The sequence below is a fragment of the Scyliorhinus torazame genome, chromosome 5 (genome assembly GCF_047496885.1).
Source record: "Scyliorhinus torazame isolate Kashiwa2021f chromosome 5, sScyTor2.1, whole genome shotgun sequence".
NCBI lineage: Eukaryota > Metazoa > Chordata > Chondrichthyes > Carcharhiniformes > Scyliorhinidae > Scyliorhinus > Scyliorhinus torazame.
The window spans coordinates 148598116-148616822 of NC_092711.1; the positions used below are offsets into that span (position 1 = coordinate 148598116).

At 50.5% G+C, this 18707-nt stretch overlaps 1 protein-coding gene across 3 annotated transcripts; it reads right to left on the reverse strand.

Moving 5' to 3' along the window:
* Positions 1 to 13307: 13307 nt before the first annotated feature.
* Positions 13308 to 16182, reverse strand: LOC140422019 (uncharacterized). Of its 3 annotated transcripts, none has more exons than XM_072506990.1 (2): positions 16030 to 16182; positions 13308 to 14814 (listed from the first exon to the last, which is right to left on the reverse strand). In XM_072506990.1, exon 2 carries the CDS (start codon positions 14543 to 14545, stop codon positions 13601 to 13603), a length of 945 nt encoding a protein of 314 aa, XP_072363091.1. In that variant the 5' UTR covers positions 14546 to 14814; positions 16030 to 16182; the 3' UTR covers positions 13308 to 13600. The 3 variants fall into 3 exon arrangements, with proteins under 3 accessions (XP_072363091.1, XP_072363090.1, XP_072363088.1); XM_072506989.1 differs by lacking the exon at positions 16030 to 16182 and adding an exon at positions 15920 to 16020; XM_072506987.1 differs by lacking the exon at positions 16030 to 16182 and adding an exon at positions 15776 to 15911.
* Positions 16183 to 18707: the final 2525 nt, after the last annotated feature.

Genomic DNA, 18707 nt, shown 5'->3' on the forward strand with positions numbered 1-18707 from the left:
TAAAGAATGTGCAATGAGGATAAATGTACTGGCAAGAGAGACCTTCAACCTCTGATTAGCCTCAACATTTGAAACTATGAATAAGGGATTGTATAGAATCAGATAAAGGGATAGTATGAAACAGTTCTATTGTATTCCTGTCTGAGATAGAGAAGGTGGTGTCAGGAATTGGAGATCCAATTAAATTAATCCAGTGACCAAATTGACCAATTGTCATGTTACAACAGGCCCAACTCTGACGTGAGGTAATGGTCACTTTGGGGATAAAAGTAGAGGTTCCGAAGGTCTTCCTTGCTGGCCAAGTACTGAAGATTCCCGCGGCCGAGTTCCAAGGAAATTACTGTCAAAGAAGGAGCCAGACTCCCGAGGCTGAATTCCACAAGAATTACTCTCAAAGAAGGAGCCAGAGAGGGTTACCCTTCTACAGACTGATCACCCACATGAAGTTGTAAAAGTCAATGGGCTGGATTCTCCGATCACCGCGATTGGCCGGAGAATCCACTTTTACGGCAGAAGTGGCGGCATTTTTGCGATTCTCCGCCCACTCAAAAACAGCGAACTCGAAGAGGTCACCTGAGACCCTCCCCAGATACTCCGCCCCCGATGGGTCGAGTCCCCGACTGCGTCACTCGCCTGTGCTCACACCATTAGGGGACCTCGCGTGGCAGCGGCGGACTGAGTCCAGCGTCGCCACAGTCACGGGGGGAGAGGGAACTGTTCTGCTGCCATGGGGGGCTTCAGCGGGGGACTGGTGGGGGTGGCGAGGCTGGTTACAGGGGGGCAGTGTTTGGCAGGCCGGGTCCGCTCGTGGCGGGCGCCATGTTGCGCGGCGCGGCAGCCGGCATGCACATGCGGAGCCAATGACCCGGCAATTCTGCGACCGTTCATCAGGTAAAGCCGGGCTTTACGCTGCGTGACTACAAGCCCCCCCACCGGGCGGAGGATCAGCGGTGTGGACTTGGCCGCAGGATCGGAAAATCCAGCCCAGTGTCTTAAAGTTGTTCAGTAAACTTTTCATCTCATAAACCTCTTTTGAAATTTACTATCCAGAGAATTCTGCCTTTGCCTTAATTGGTTAAAGTCTTGTCTGAACCAAAGTGAATTTATGAAATGGTAAGTTGGGGGTGGCTGAAATCAATTAAGTTCCAGATAACAAGATCTTTTAACATAAATCTTCAATTTAAAAACCTGCATTTCTATAGCACCTTTCACAACCACAGGGCGTCCCAAAGTGCTTTCCAGCCAATGAAGTACTTTTGAAGTGTAGTCACTGTTGTAATGTAGGAAACACAGCAGCCAATTTACACACAGCAAGATCCCACACACAGCAATGTGATAATGAGCAGATGATCTGGTTTTAGTGATGTTGATTGAGGGATAAATATTGACCAGGACACTGGGGATAACTCCCCTGCTCTTCTTCAAAATAGTGGCTGTGGAACTTTTACACCCACCTGGGAGGGACAGACAGGACCTCAGTTTAACATCTTATTTGAAAGTAGCTGTTCTGACAGTGCAGCACCCCCTCAGTGCTGGGACGAGGAATGTTGGATGTGATTTCTGTCCTCAGGTCCATGGAGTAGGATTTGAATCCACAACCTTCTGACTCCGAGGTGAGAGAGCTGCCCACTGAGCCACGGCTGACACTATAGACAATACAAAATTAGAAAGGGGGATATCCGGTGGCGGCCACGGTGTGAGTGGTCGCACATTTGGTGGCTCCCGCCTGTGGTGGAATATTCTGACTTTTTCCCCTTGTTAATGGGTGGATTTGTTGATTTATAAAGTTGCAGGAGGAGTGGAACAAAGAACAAAGAAATGTACAGCACAGGAACAGGCCCTTCGGCCCTCCTAGCCTGTGCCGACCATGCTGTCCGACTAAACTACAATCTTCTACACTTCCTGGGTCCGTATCCCTCTATTCCCATCCTATTCGTGTATTTGTCAAGATGCCCCTTAAATGTCACTATCGTCCCTGCTTCCACCACCTCCTCCGGTAGCGAGTTCCAGGCACTCACTACCCTCTGTGTAAAAAAACTTGCCTCGTACATCTGCTCTAAACCTTGCCCCTCTCACCTTTAACCTATGCCCCCGAGTAATTGACCCCTCTACCCTGGGGAATAGCCTCTGACTATCAACTCTGTCTATGCCCCTCAGAATTTTGTAGACCTCTGTCAGGTCGCCCCTCAACCTCCGTCGTTCCAGTGAGAACAAACTGAGTTTATTCAACCGCTCCTCATAGCTAATGCCCTCCATACCAGGCAACATTCTGGTAAATCTCTTCTGCACCCTCTCTAAAGCCTCCACATCCTTCTGGTAGTGTGCCAACCAGAATTGAACACTACACTCCAAGTGTGGCCTAACTAAGGTTCTATACAGCTGCAACATGACTTGCCAATTCTTATACTCAATGCCCCGGCCAATGAAGGCAAGCATGCCGTATGCCTTCTTGACTACCTTCTCCACCTGTGTTGCCCCTTTCAGTCACCTGTGGACCTGTACACCTAGATCTCTCTGACTTTCAATACTCTTGAGGGTTCTACCATTCACTGTATATTCCCTACCTGCATTAGACCTTCCAAAATGCATTACCTCACATTTGTCCGGATTAAACTCCATCTGCCATCTCGCCACCCAAGTCGCCAAACAATCTAAATCCTGCTGTATCCTCTGACTGTCCTCATCGCTATCTGCAATTCCACTAACCTTTGTGTCGTCTGCAAACTTACTAATCAGACCAGTTACATTTTCCTCCAAATCATTTATATATACTACAAACAGCAAAGGTCCCAGCACTGACCCCTGCGGAACACCACTGGTCACAGCCCTCCAATTAGAAAAGCATCCTTCCATTGCTACTCTCTGCCTTCTATGACCTAGCCAGTTCTGTATCCACCTTGCCAGCTCACCCCTGATCTCGTGTGACTTCACCTTTTGTACTAGTCTACCACGAGGGACCTTGTCAAAGGCCTTATTGAAGTCCATATAGACAACATCCACTGCCCTACCTGCATCAATCACCTTTGTGACCTCCTCGAAAAACTCTTATCAAGTTAGTGAGACACGACCTCCCCTTCACAAAACCATGCTGCCTCTCACTAATACGTCCATTTGCTTCCAAATGGGAGTAGATCCTGTCTCGAAGAATTCTCTCCAGTAATTTCCCTACCACTGAAGTAAGGCTCACCGGCCTGTAGTTCCCTGGATTATCTTTGCTACTCTTCTTAAACAGAGGAACAACATTGGCTATTCTCCAGTCCTCCGGGACATCACCTGAAGACAGTGAGGATCCAAAGATTTCTGTCAAGGCCTCAGCAATTTACTCTCCAGCCTCCTTCAGTATTCTGGGGTAGATCCCATCAGGCCCTGGGGACGTATCTACCTTAATATTTTTTATGACGCCCAACACCTCGTCTTTTTGGATCTCAATGTGATCCAGGCTATCTACACACCCTTCTCCAGCCTTCTCTTTGGTGAATACTGATGCAATTCGCCCATTTCCTCTGGCTCCACACATAGATTCCCTTGCCTATCCTTCAGTGGGCCAACCCTTTCCCTGGCTACCCTCTTGCTTTTTATGTACGCATAAAAAGCCTTGGGATTTTCCTTAACCCTATTTGCCAATGACTTTTCGTGACCCCTTCTAGCCCTCCTGACTCCTTGCTTAAGTTCCTTCCTACTTTCCTTATGTTCCACACAGGCTTTGTCTGTTCCCAGCCTTTTAGCCTTGACAAATTCCTCCTTTTTCTTTTTGACGAGGCCTACAAGGACAGAGGGTACCACCGGTGGATATATTTGTGGACCAGAAGTTGTCTAAAAAGAAAGGAACAGTTGGAGATAGTTGGGGTGGTGCCTGCGACACAGGAGAAGGTGGCGGACGGTCATGGACTGATCCTGCCCTCTCAATGGTCGACGGAGCAGCTGGTGGGCTTTCTGAACAAGAAGTTCACCCAGCAGAGGAAGGAGAATCTGAAGGACCTGGCTAGGGTGGTGGACCTGATTAAAAGCGGGATCGAACGTCTGGAGACAAGGCTGGAGGCCCAGAGCCAGGCGATCTGGAAGGTGGAGGAGATGGTGGGGTAGCACAAGAAGCAGCTCACTTCAATGGCAGCGGAGATGGGGTTGATGCGGGATAATCAGAGGTGGCTGCAGGAGAAAGTGGAGGACCTGGTGAATCGGTCTCGCAGGCAAAACCTGCGGATCATGGGACTCCTGGAGGGCAGCGAGGGAGCGGACGCTGGCACGTGTGAGGCTCGCTTGTTTGAGAAGTTGCTGGGTGAGGGGACATTTGAACGCCACTTGGAAGTGGATCGGGCACACAGGGCGCTGATGAGGAAGCCGCAGGGGAGCGAGACGCTGAGGGCGGTGGTGGTGCGGCTGCACCAGTTCCTGATAAGGAGCGGATCCTGAGGTCAGGCAGGTGAGGTGATGTACCTGGGAGGGCAGTGAAATCCGCGTGTACCAGGACCTGGGTGCAGAGCTGGGCAAGAGGAGAGCGGGCTTCAACAAAGTGAAGGCGGCCCTCTTTAAGAAGGGGGTGAAATAACTTCCGGATGCGGCGATGCGGAGCTAAGCCGCACGATTCGGCAGCTCCCACGATCACGGACTTTCGGGCTCTCTTGAAGAGCCCCAACGGGAATTTTTTGAAGACGTTCCGTGTGGGAAGGGGAGAGTGAGGTCCTCCTTCACTGTTTATGGATCAGACAAGAAGTGAAACGGCCAAAAAAGTGGCGTTGGAGCAACGGGAGAAGCAAGGGAAGTAAAACAAGATGGCGGCGGCCGGAGATAAAGTGGAATGTGGGCCGGAGCTGCAAGAGTTCATTAAGCGCTGTTTTGAGGAGCTGCGGAAAGAGATGCTGGCGCCTATGCGGTCGGCGATTGAAGGATTGGGGATGACCCAGAAGGCCCACGAGGTAAAGATCCAGGAGGTGCAGAAAAAAGTTAATGGGAACGAGGATGAGATCTTGGGCCTGGCGGTGAGGGTGGAGGCGCACGAGGCGCTGCACAAGAGGTGGGCGGGAAGATACGAAGACCTGGAGAACAGGTCGAGGAGAAAGAATCTTCGGATCCTGGGTCTGCTGAGGGAGTGGAGGGGGCCGATGCCAGGGCATATGCGAGCACGATGCTCGAGTCGATGATGGGCGCGGAGGCCCCTTCGAGGCCTTTGGAGCTGGATGGGGCACACCGGGTGTTGGAGAGGAGGACCAAGGCTAGTGAGCCGCCAAGGGCTATTGCGGTGAGGTTTCACCATTTCACGGACAGAGTGAGGGTCTTGAAATGGGCCAAGAAAGAGCGGAGCAGCAGCTGGGAGAATGCGGAGATCCGAATATACCCGGACTGGAGCACGGAGGTAGCAAAGAGGAGAGCGGGTTTCAACCGGGCCAAGGCGGTGCTGCACCGGAAAGGAGTGAGATTCGGAATACTGCAGCCAGCGCAATTGTGGGTCACATTCAAGGATCAACATCACTATTTGAAATGCCTGAGGAGGCTTGGACCTTTATTCAAACTGAAAAGTTGGACTCAAACTGAGGGTTTGTGAGGGTGGGGGGGGTGTTTGATGTTTGTTGCACATGGGGTGTTAATCACGCGCAGGAAACGTTCCACGGGCTGGGGGGTGGATGGGAATGGGGAAAGGGACCGGGTGAGTAGACCGTACGAGACGGCGGGCGCTGGTGCTGGAGGGAGAGGAGGCTCGGGGATGGGGGAAATGAGACAAGGCCGCGACAGGAGCTGTGGCAGAGGGGGCGGGGCAGGCTTAGGAAAGCACGGGCTTTTTCCCGCGCCAGGGAAAGACGGGGGGGGGGGGGGGGGGGGGGGGGACGGGGACGGAGGAGCGAACACTGATTGGGAGATTCCCACACGGGGGGGTCAATGTGACGGCGGGGGAAGCCGGGGTCAGCAGGCGTCAGCTGACTTACGGGAGTGCTATGGGGGGAGCAAAAGAGCTAGACACGGGTCTAGCGGGGAGGGGGGGGGGAAATAGGGTTGCTGCTGCACTGGCCGAAGGGGAATGGGACACAGAAGAGGTGGGCGGGGGTCGCCCATCTGGGGGACTGGAGGGTGATGGCGGCGCGGGCATGGGACTGGCCTAGAAAAGGAGATGGCTAGCTGGCGAGGGGGGGGGGGTGGCCCCCTCCGGCTGATAACGTGGAATCCAAGGGGCCTGAATGGGCCGGTAAAGAGGGCCCGAGTGTTTGTGCACTTAAAGGGACTGAAGGCAGACGTGGTCATGCTCCAGGAGACACATTTGAAGCTGGCGGATCAGGTCAGGTTAAGAAAGGGATGGGTAGGACAGGTATTCCATTTGGGGCTGGATGCGAAGAACAGAGGGGTGGCAATATTGGTGGGGAAGCGGGTGTCGTTTGAGGCCAAGAATATCATAGTGGACAATGGAGGTCGATACGTGATGGTGAGCGGTAAGTTGCAGGGGAGGTGTGTGGTATTGGTAAATGTATACACCCCGAACTGGGACGATGCCGGATTCATGAAGCGCATGTTGGGGCGCATTCCGGACCCGGAGGTAGGAAGCTTGATAATGGGCGGGGATTTTAATACGGTGTTGGACCCAGCACTGGCTCGCTCCAGATCTAGGACCGTAAAGAGGCCGGCTGCGGCCAAGGTGCTTAGGGGGTTTATGGATCAGATGGGGGGAGTGGCCCCGTGGAGGTTTGCCAGGCCGCAGGCCAGGGAATTTTCTTTTTTCTCCCACGTGCACAAAGCCTACTCCCGGATAGATTTTTTTGTTCTGGGCAGGGCGCTGATCCCGAAAGTGGAGGGAACGGAGTATTCGGCCATAGCCATTTCAGATCACGCCCCGCACTGGGTGGAACTGGAGTTGGGAGAGGAGAGGGACCAATGCCCGTTGTGGCGGTTGGATGTGGGACTGCTGGCAGATGAGGCGGTGTGTGGGAGGGTGAGGGGGTGTATTGAAAGGTACTTGGAGGCCAGCGACAATGGGGAGGTGCGGGTGGGGGTGGTATGGGAGGCGCTGAAGGCGGTGATCAGGGGAGAGCTAATCTCCATCAGGGCTCATAGGGAGAAGATAGAGGGCATGGAAAGGGAGAGGTTAGTGGGGGAGATTTCAAGAGTGGACAGGAGATACGCAGATGCCCCTGAAGAGGAATTACTTAGGGAAAGGCGACGCCTCCAGATGGAGTTTGACCTGTTGACCACAGGGAAGGCAGAGGCACAGTGGAGGAAAGCGCAGGGGGCAACGTACGAGTATGGGGAGAAGGCGAGTCGGATGCTGGCACACCAGCTCCGTAAGAGGATGGCAGCGAGGGAAATAGGTGGAGTCAAGGATGGAAGGGGAGCTACGGTGCGGAGTGCGACAAAAGTAAATAAGGCATTCAAGGCCTTCTATGAGGAGCTGTACAGATCCCAGCCCCCAGCGGGGGAAGAGGGGATGAGACGATTCTTGGACCAACTGAGGTTCCCGAGGGTGGAGGAGCAGGTGGCGGCTGGTTTGGGGGCATCAATTGGGTTGGAGGAGCTGAGCAAAGGTCTGGGGAGTATGCAGGCAGGGAAGGCCCCGGGACCGGACGGGTTCCCGGTTGAGTTCTGTAGGAAGTACGTAGACCTGTTGGCCCCGTTGCTAGTGAGGACTTTAAATGAGGCAAGGGAGGGAGGGACCCTGCCCCCGACAATGTCGGAGGCCACCATCTCTTTGATCCTGAAGCGGGACAAGGACCCACTGCAATGTGGGTCGTACAGGCCGATCTCGCTCCTCAACGTGGATGCTAAGTTGCTGGCAAAAGTGCTGGCTACGAGGATCGAGGACTGTGTCCCGGGGTGATTCACGAGGACCAGACAGGATTTGTAAAGGGCAGGCAGTTAAATACCAATGTGCGGAGGCTCCTAAACGTGATAATGATGCCATCGGTGGAGGGAGAGGCGGAGATAGTGGCAGCTATGGACGCGGAGAAGGCCTTTGACCGAGTAGAGTAGGAGTACCTCTGGGAAGTGCTGCGTAGGTTTGTGTTCGGGGGAGGGTTTATTAGTTGGGTTAAGCTCCTTTACAGAGCCCCGGTGGCGAGTGTGGTTACAAATCGGCGGAGGTCGGAGTATTTTCGGCTGTATCGTGGGACGAGGCAGGGGTGCCCCCTGTCCCCCCTGTTGTTTGCATTAGCAATTGAACCCTTGGCCATGTCATTAAGGGAGTCTAGGAAATGGAGGGGGGTGGTCCGAGGGGGAGAGGAGCATCGAGTGTCGCTTTATGCAGACGACCTGTTGCTGTATGTGGCAGATTCAGTGGAGGGGATGGTGGAGGTCATGCAGACTCTAAGGGAGTTTGGGGATTTTTCGGGCTATAAGCTTAATGTAGGGAAGAGTGAGCTTTTTGTAGTACAGTCAGGAGACCAGGAAAGGGGGATAGACGATCTACCGCTGAGGAGGGCGGAAAGGAGCTTTCGGTACCTGGGGATCCAAATAGCTATGAGTTGGGGGGCCCTACATAAACTGAATCTGACGAGGCTGGTGGAGCAGATGAAGGAGGACTTCAAACGATGGGACATGTTGCCGCTCTTGCTAGCGGGTAGAGTGCAGTCGGTCAAAATGGTGGTCCTCCTGAGGTTTCTTTTTGTGTTCCAGTGCCTTCCAATTGTAATCACCAAGGCCTTTTTTAAGAGGGTAGGCAGGAGTATGATTGGTTTTGTGTGGGCGAATAAGACCCCGAGGGTAAGGAGAGGGTTTCTGGAGCGCAGTAGGGACCGAGGAGGGTTGGCGCTGCCGAATCTGGGTGGCTACTACTGGGCAGCAAATGTGGCAATGATCCGTCAGTGGGTGATGGAGGGAGAGGGGGCGGCATGGAAGAGGTTGGAGATGGCGTCCTGCAAAGGAACGAGCCTGGGGGCGCTGGTGACGGCACCGCTGCCGCTCTCGCCGACAAGGTACAGCACGAGTCCGGTGGTGGCGGCAACGCTAAAGATCTGGGGGCAGTGGAGCCGACACAGGGGTGCAATGGGAGCCTCGGTGTGGTCCCAGATCAGGGGTAACCATCGGTTTGTCCCAGGGAGGATGGACGGGGGGTTTCAGAGCTGGCATCGAGCAGGGATTAGAAGAATGGGGGACCTGTTCATTGATGGGACGTTTGCGAGCCTAGGGGCACTGGAGGAGATGTTTGGGCTACCCCCGGGAAATGCTTTCAGATACATGCAGGTGAGGGCGTTTGTGAGGCGACAGGTGAGGGAATTCCCATTGCTCCCGGCACAGGAGATTCAAGATAGGGTGATCTCGGGTGTATGGGTCGGAGAGGGCAAGGTGTCGGCGATATACCAGGAGAGGAAAGAAGAGGGGGAGGCCTTGGTAGAGGAGCTGAAGGGTAAATGGGAGGAGGAGCTGGGGGAGGAGATTGAGGAGGGGCTATGGGCTGATGCCCTAAGTAGGGTTAATTCCTCCTCCTCGTGTGCCAGGCTTAGCCTAATACAATTTAAGGTGGTTCATAGAGCGCACATGACGGGGGCGAGGCTGAGTAGGTTCTTTGGGGTGGAGGACAGATGTGGGAGGTGCTCAGGAAGACCGGCAAACCATGTCCATATGTTTTGGTCATGCCCGGCACTGGAGGGGTTCTGGAGGGGAGTGGCGGGAACAGTATCTAAGGTGGCGAATGTCCGGGTCAAACCAAGCTGGGGGCTAGCAATATTTGGAGTAGTGGACGAACCGGGAGTGCAGGAGGCGAAAGAGGCCGGCATTCTGGCGTTTGCGCCCCTAGTAGCCCAGCGAAGGATCTTGCTAATGTGGAAGGAGGCGAAGCCCCCCAGCATGGAGGCCTGGATAAATGATATGGCAGGATTTATCAAGTTGGAGAGGATAATGTTTGCCTTGTGAGGGTCTGCGCAGGCGTTCTACAGGCGGTTTCAACCGTTCCTAGACTATCTCGCGGAGCGTTAGATGAAGGTCGGTCAGCAGCAGCAGCAACCGGGGGGGGGGGGGGGGGGGGGGGGGGATGTCTGGGGGGTCTTTGAGCAAGAAAATACATGAAGGATCTGGAAAACTGACATGTACGGGAGGAATCCAATGTACAAAGCTCTGTAACATATCGTTTTACCATGTTCATGTCTTGCTATGTGCGCTTTCTTTCTTTCTGTTACGGGGGGGGGGGGGAGGTTTTGTTTATAAGGGTGAAAAATTGTGTTAAAAATCTTAATAAATATATTTTTTAAAAAAGAAGGGGGTGAATTTCGGTATGCTGTACCCGGCGGGCCTGTGGGTGACCTATAAGGGTCGGGAGCTGTACTTTGGGATGCCGGAGGAGGCGATGGAATTTGTCAGTGACAATGAACTGGCAGGAGAAGGAGGACACTGAATGTTTGAGGAGATGATCGCTTTCTGTTTGTTTTTGTATTGTGTTTGGGACCATTGCTCGGAATCTGTTCTTGTTCTTTTCTTTGTGTTGGGTGGGTGTTGTTAAGTTTGCACTGGGAGGATGTTTGAGCGGAGGGGAGGGGAATCAGTGGGGTGTAAGATGCTAGGTGCCATGGGTGGGGGCTACCAGGCTTGCTGGGTGGACTAGCTCACGGAAGCACAGTGGGGGGTGAGCAGGTGGTTAGTGTGTTGATGGGGTTTGGTGTTGTTATTTTGTGATGGGGGAGAGGGGGAGGTAGTGCTGACAGGGGAGGGGTTTCTAGAAGGTGGTAGGGGAGGGGTTTCTAGAAGGTGGTAGGGGAAGGGTCAATGACGGTGGGTGCCTGAAGGTGGGCCTGAGGTGAGAGGTACCTGCCCTCCCGACCCGGCTGATTACATGGAACGTGAGAGATATGAATGGGCCGGTCAAGAGGGCCAGTTTGTTTGCACATTTAAAGAGTCTAATGGCGGACATAGCTCTGTTACAGGAGACACATATGAAGTTTGGGGATCAGACTAGGCTGAGGAAAGGGTGGGTAGGGCAGGTATTCCATTCAGGATTAGATTCTAAGACGAGGGTTGTGGCAATTTTGATGAACAAACGGTGGCGTTCGAAGAGGCTGACTTTGGGGGGGAGGTATCTGATGGTGAGTGGGAAATTGGAGGGGATGCTGTTGGTGTTGGTGAATATTTGTGCTCCGAACTAGGACGATGTGGAGTTTATGAGGTGGGTGTTGGGGAAGATCCCTGATCTGGACTCGGATCAGTTGATAATGGGGGGGATTTGGACCCAAGGCTGGATCGGTCGAGTTCGGGGTCGATGAGGGTGTCGGCGGTAGCGAAGGAGCTGAGGGGGTTTCTGGAGAACATGGGGAGGTGGGGGGGGGGGGTCTGTGGAGGTTTGGTAGGCCGAGGGCAAAGGAATTTTTGTTCTTTTCACATGTACACAGGGTGTACTCCAGAATTGACTTTTTGGTCCTGTTGGTGGGGCGAGTCGATGTGGAGTAGTCAGCGATTGTTGCATTGCAGCGATTGTTGCATTGGATCATGCGCTGCATTGGGTTGGCTTGCGGGTGAATAAGGGAGGGGACCAGTGCCCACAATGGAGGCTAGATGTGGGGCTTTTGACAGATGAGGAGGTTTGTGAGTGGGTGAGGGAGGCCATTAGGGGGTTTGTGCAGCGAAACGACACAGGGGAGGTCTCGCGGCCACTTTGCGGGAAGCATTGAAGGCAGTAGTGAAGGGGGAGTTTATCTAGATACGGGCGCACAGGGGGAAGGCAGTGCGGCTGGAGATGGAAAGGCTAGTGGAGGTGATCCTGCAGGTGGACAGGAGGTATTCGGAGGCCCCGGAGGTGGGGCTGTTGAAGGAGCGGCAGAAGCTGCAGATGGAGATCGGATTGTTAGCCACAGGGAAGGCGGGTGGGGCAGCTGAGAAGGGCGAGAGGGACGGTTCATGAATATGGGGAGAAAGCGAGCAGGATGCTGGCGCACCAGCTGAGGAAGCAGGAGGCAGCGAGAGAGATCAGGAAAGTGAAGGACGGGAGGAAATGGGTAGTGGGGGAGGGGGTCGTGTGGGAGCGGGTGGAGGCAGCCTTGTGTAAGGTCTCGCGTTTAGGGGCACTGTTAAAGGCACCTTTGCCGTTCTCACCGACCAGGTACTCCACAAGCCCTGAGGGTGTGGGGACAATGGCGGCAGCACATGGGGCTGGAGGGGGCGTCAGTGTGGGCACCGATATGTGGTAACCACTGGTTTGCTCCAGGGGGGCTGGATGGGCGTTTCGGGGGTGGGAGTGGGCGGGGATGGAGCGATTTTGAGGATTTGTTTATAGATGGTGGCTTTCCGTGTTTGGGAGAGTTGGAGGAGGAGTTTGAACAGCCTGCTGGGAATTGGTTTGGCTACTTGACGGTGAGGGACTTTGTGCGGAGGCAGGTTTCAACCTTTCCGTACCCACCGCCCCAGGGGCTACAGGGTAAGGGAGTGTCAAAAGCGGGAGTGGTGGAGGGGAAGGTATCGGAATAAAGAACAGATAAACGCTAGATGTGATATATGTAAGAAATATAGAAGAACGCCATCCCAACCCATAGAGAGTATGCCCTCAGTGAAAGATTTTAATGAAGTTGTAGCCGTGGACCTTATGGTGAGGGATAAAGAAAAGAACATTTTCATTCACACTTTGTCAACTTGGCAACTAAGTAGGGTCAGTCGATAATTCTACACAGTAAAGAAAAGAAAATAATTGTGGACAAACAAGACCGGACGGCAGCTTTGGTGTTTTAGAGGCTAAGCACTGAAATGAACGATCCTAAAATTGAAGAAACTATTGCAGCAAACAAAACTTTGGCAAAATTAAAATTGGAGAATTGTGTTTTGAAATTCCCATCTTTAAGTAAGATTAGACAATGGAAACTGATTGTTTACAGGGACACATCTTATGCTAATCTCTGTGATGGCTTTTTGAGTGCAGGAGGATTTATAGTTTTCCTCCAGGGGGAGAAAGATGAATGTTGCCCTTTGACACGGGAAACTAAAATGATAAGAAGAGTGGTAAAAAGTACATTGGCAGCAGAGACACTTGTCTTTGTGGAGGCAGTAGATATGGCATTTTTTATATCCAAGATCCTGGCAAACATTTTCAATGGAACAGGACATTATGGGAACAATACATATAGAGTGTCACATAGACAATAGATATAGAGTGTCACATAGACAATATGTCCCTTTGGGAGAATGTCCTCTCTGCAAAAAGCTTCAATGAAAAGAGACTGCAGATTAACATAGCGATCCTAAAACAGATGCTCGAGAACAGGGAGATTGACAAGATCAAGTGGTGTTGATAGCAGTTCCATTTATCTGACTGTCTGACATGAAAAGGGGAAAGTTTGAAGAAGTTATTAGAAATTGTTAAAGAGGGGAGTCTTTTCCCTTAAGGAAGAGAATGTGAGGGTGGATATTAAAAAAAAATGTTTTAAGAACAAGGAATAGGGTGCATTTATTGTCAAAACGAAAATAGATACATTTGTATAATTTGTTGTGGTAATTTACATCAAACTTAGAAATTATTATTTGCAAATCTGTTAGGAAAGAGTTAATGTTCCCCAGTGCTTAAATTTAGTTGCTTAATCGACCACATTGTTTGAGAGATTGCAAATATGTGTAAAGGGGATACAGGTGGAGGAGAAGTGATTGTAGAACACAATAAAATTGGAGTTGAAGAAGACTTGCTTTCTAGTTCTTATCACAGAGGTTCCACCTGAGTTTAACACCGATGTCTCAGCAGGTGGGATGACCGAGCAAATCCCTTACCACACTTAAAACAGGTGAACAATCTCTGCCCGGTGTGAATTCGCTGGTGTATCCGCAGGTTGGATGAATCCCTGAATCCCTTCCCACATTCAGAGCAGGAGAACGGCCTCTCCCCAGTATGAACTCGCTGGTGTCTCAAGAGGCTGGATAAATGACTGAATCTCTTGTCACACACTGAGCAGGAGAACGGCCTCTCCCCACTGTGAATTCGCTGGTGTCTCACCAACGCGGAAGAATCTCTAAATCCCGTCCCACATTCAGAACAGGTGAATGGCCTCTCCCCAGTGTGAATTCGTTGATGCATTTGCAGTTTGGTCAGCTGAATAAATCCCTTCCCACACTCAGTGCAGGTGAATGGCCTCTCTCCGGTGTGAACTCGCTGGTGTTCCAGCAGGTTGGATGACCATCTAAAACTCTTTGTGCAATGAGAGCAGCTGAATTGTCTCTCCCCAGTGTGAACTCGCTGGTGCGTCAGCAGGTTGGATAACTGAGCGAATTCCTTCCCACACTCAGAGCAGATGAACGGACGCTCCCCAGTATGAACTCGCTGATGCTTCTGCAGGGTGGATGAATGTTTGAATCCCTTCCCACACTCAGTGCAGTTGAACGGCCTATCCTCGGTGTGAGTGCGCTGGTGTCTCAGCAGGTGGGATGACCGACTGAATCTCGCCTCACACTCAGAGCAGTTGAATGGTCTGTCACTCGTGTGAACTCGCCGGTGTGTCAGAAGGTGGGATGAATTTGTGAATCCCTTCCCACACACAGCACAGGTGAATGGCCTCTCCCCAGTGTGACTGCGTCGATGAATTTCCAGCTTTGATGGTGATATGAATCTCTTCCCACATTCCCCACATTTCCATGGTTTCCCCATGGTGCAGGTGTTCTTGTGGCTCTCCATGTTCAACAATTAACTGAAGTGTCCACACACAGAACTTGTGGATGGTCTTTCCCTGCTCCAAAGGGTAATGGTTTTTTCAAGCTGTGTAACTGCTTAAAGCTGGAATTCTCACACTCGGGTGTGTGTGTCTCGGTACTTTCCCAGTCACACTGATGTTCAAAAACTTCTGAATCAGACAAACATTCCTGATGAGTTGCGTGACTCTTTCAGATCTTGATGAAAAATTTTGGTCTCCATTTCCTGTCTGAAAATTCTCTCCTTCTGATATCCTGCAAAAGGAGTTTACAAAATTCATCACTGTGAGTAGAGGATAGAAATTTAGAACAGGCAATTCTAGTTTTTGTGGAACATTCAGTCCTCTCATTCCCCAAAAGTAAATCTCCATCCAACACACTCTCCCTCCATTCTCATTCTGTTACATCTAATATACACCCTCCCAATCCTCCTAAAGGAGTGATTCATAGCCTGGAGACAGACACACAAAAATCTTAATATAGGCTTTACGTTATATGTTGTGTTGCCCTATTATGTATTTTCTTTTCTTCCCATGTATTTAATGATCTGTTGAGCTGCTCGCAGAAAAATACTTTTCACTGTACCTCGGTACACGTGACAATAAACAAATCCAATCCAATCCAATACAGATATATTTCTATGTACATCATGAGCTGCACAACAGATTTTGAGATACAGGACTGTATATCCTAATTAGAGATATAGTGCGGGTGTGAGGAAGAACTTTATTTAGACATTGAGTGGGCAAAATCTAAAAATCACTTTGTACGCCAGTGGTGGCGGTGAATAAGAATAATTTCAAACTGAAATTGGACGTGCAATTAATCTTGCAGGAGAACGGGGCTATAGTGGGGAATGGAACTGACTGGATTGTTGTACCCAAATTCGGCATAGGCTCTGGTTACTGGATGGACCCTGCCTGTGCCACAATGAATCGACGCCTGGAAATATATAATGTAGCTACAGTAGAATATTACAAGACTAAAAATAATAATAAATATCCTTAATTACAGAACCATCAATAATCTATCTAATCTGTATCATATAACACTAGACATATCTCTGTCCGATATGAATTTACTGTCCCCCTTAAATGTCAGCCCTTTAATTGTGAACATTAGGAAAGAGACCATCCTTTTTAGCCGGACAAATAAATGTGTCAAGCTGAGGGAGCAAAGGTCTTTAAGAGAGAGAGAGAGAGAGACCTGGACCAACCTTTCCAGAGTCTGCACCATCCCTGGATTCACTTCCTTTCCCTTCAGTTGCTGCAAGTGACCAATTGAAGGTCAGAATGAGAAAAGAAATGGAAAGGGGGAGAAAAGAAATGGAAAGGGGGAGAAAAGAAAGTGTGTTACTCACAAATGTTGGAGACAGGAGGCGATTTCAGTCTGTGTGAAGCTCAATCCCGTTCTGATTGGCTGGAGGTCAAAAGTCCTTCCGGTGCTCTGACTCTTGCCATTGGTCAATACCTCAGTAGGAATGTCAAGGGCGAGCTCGCCTCCGCAACTTCCCCTTTCCTTGGACATGCGCAGTCCTCGGCCGATGGGAATGGGAAATCATCGAGCGGCTTCTCGCTCTGGCCGGAGCCGTCACCCGGTTGCTTGGAAACCTTGTTTTGCGAGGTGTCAGGGGAGCGGAACATTGGCTGGCGGGCGGCGGGGGCTCAGCCGCGCTGGGCCTGCGCATTGGAACCCAGAGACGTCATCAAGGAGCAACATGATTCCAATTGGCTGATTCAGGCAGGGCTAGATTGTGACGTCACACTGCGGAGGTTGGACAATGAGTTTCAGATTAAAGCTCCCTCTTCTGGGCAACATCTGGGAGCAAATCAATGTCTCCCCCTTTCCATTTCTTTTCTCACTCTGGTCAGACATTGATGACTTTAATAGGGCAGGTCTCTGGAAAGGTTGGTTCTCTCTTAATGACATTGTGATACTTGAGTGAGAGTGTTCCTGTGCACTGACTGTGCAAAGAATTTAACCAGTTACACAGCCTGAAAAACATCACACCATTCACAGCAGGGAGAGACAGCACACGTGTTCTGTGTTTGTCTGGCCTTGAGCTCATCTTGGAATTTGAGTGACACAAGAACGTTTGCACCATGGAGAAACCTTGGAAATGTGGAGACTGTGGGAATGGATTCATATCCCCATCTCATCTTGGAATTCATCGACGCAGTCACACTGGGGAGAGGCCGTTCACTTGCTTTGTGTGTGGGAAGGGATTCATTCATTCATCCCACCTAGTGAGACACCAGCGAGTTCACACTGGAAAGAGGCCATTCTCCTGCACTGAGTGTGGGAAGGAATTTGTAGCTTTATCTGGCCTGCTGACACATCAGCGGGTTCACACTGGAGATAAACCATACCCCTGCTCTCTGTGTGGAAAGGGCTTCAGTCAGTTATCTCACTTACAGATACACCACAGAGTTCATACTGGAGAGAGGCCATACACCTGCTCTCTATGTGAGAAGGGATTCAGTCAGTTATCTCACTTGCAGACACACCAGCGAGTTCACACTGAGGAGAAGCCGTTCATCTGCTCGGAATGTGGGAAGGAATTCAATGATCCATCTAACCTGCGGACCCACCAGCGAGTTGACACTCGGGAGAGGCCGTTCACCTGCTCTGAGTGTGGGTAGCGATTCACTCAGTCATCTCACCTGCTGAGGCACCAACGAATTCACAAGTGATGACGGGGGTTGGATTCTGCTGTTAATCACAACCAGGACTGAACGATGTTCATTTTGAAAGTTGATGAAGTCGGAGGGTTTCTTTTTGTTGGACTGGTCCTTCCCTCAATTTTCTTCCAGTGGGCTGATGCTCTTTGAGCCTGGGAGAGCACATTTCCACTGAAATGATCCCTAAAATCGGATGAAGGACATTTATTTTATCCTGGAGAGTAAATAATGATTTCCTACCACTACAGGTAGATCTGCCCAGAGGGCAGATTATCGACTTCTCTCGGAAAAATTAAGCTGTCAGCAGTGGGAGGGGCAGGGGCGGGGGCGGGGTGGGGGGGTGGGGGTGGGGGGAGGTGAGGGGGAACTGGGATTTGGGTGTCGTTGATGTAAACCATGTCGACTAGGGCTTTGTTGGTTGGGTGTGTGTTCATTTTGTTATTTTATTATCTTGTTAAAATTGTTACAATTCTAATATAAATGCCTCAATACAAATATATATATATATATATATTTTTAAACTACAGGTAGATCTAAAATTTGTCACTTTTCCATTTGTTGTCCGGTGAATTATCAGATACTTTGACCAGTTTATTATTAAATATTTTACCCAGTTGTCCTTACTTATGAGACAAACAAAGGACAAAACAGATTCATGGGTTCACCCAATTTTATTCACAATTCTCTGATTGTTTTGCTGTTCTTCTGTTTTATTTGGGCATTACAATCTTCAACAGCACTCACACTGAATATGACTCAGACTCACAGCTGAGCTCCAGGTATTACCCGCACTTCGTGAAGTAAGCTGGCCAGGCCACGATCACTCAATGTGGATACCTTCTTCTCTGAGCTCGGAGCCCAGGGTCCCTTCTTCTTGTGATAGTTGTGCCTGGGAGATTCCCAGGTTGTCACTCGCGACAGGTTTCAATGTTCCTTCTTCTATACCAGTTCTGCTAGCACTGAGTTGTAAGTACACACCCACATCTGGCCTGAGTTCTATTGTCCCATCCAGACTTAAACTCAGAAATAGGAATAAACAGGATACTCCTGTTCACCCAGGGTGATTCAAACAAGATCCATTGTCCTCTGAAACACTCTTGGCTGACCAGCTATTAGTCCATTATGGAGTCTGATATCGTTTGCATGCTGTAAAGTTGATTACTTCTGCCTCGTAGTTAATTAGGTATTCATAATATGTTTTTTTTGCCCTTTTGTGTAAAACTGTTAACTACTGTAAGTGGAATCACAAAGTTCCATATAGTGTAATGAATTTCTGTACTGACCTGGGTGCTCTGGCAGATGTCCAGTATCGAATTTAGCCAGGGCCTTATTTGGCAGTTCCTATTTTTCGGCCTATGTGTGTTTTTCTTCCTTGTCAGCCTGTTCCCAGTATCACATTTCCCCCTTTGATCCCATAAATATAAACGTATGGGGCCACTAGTTTGGGCAACTGTATTTCCCAGTGTG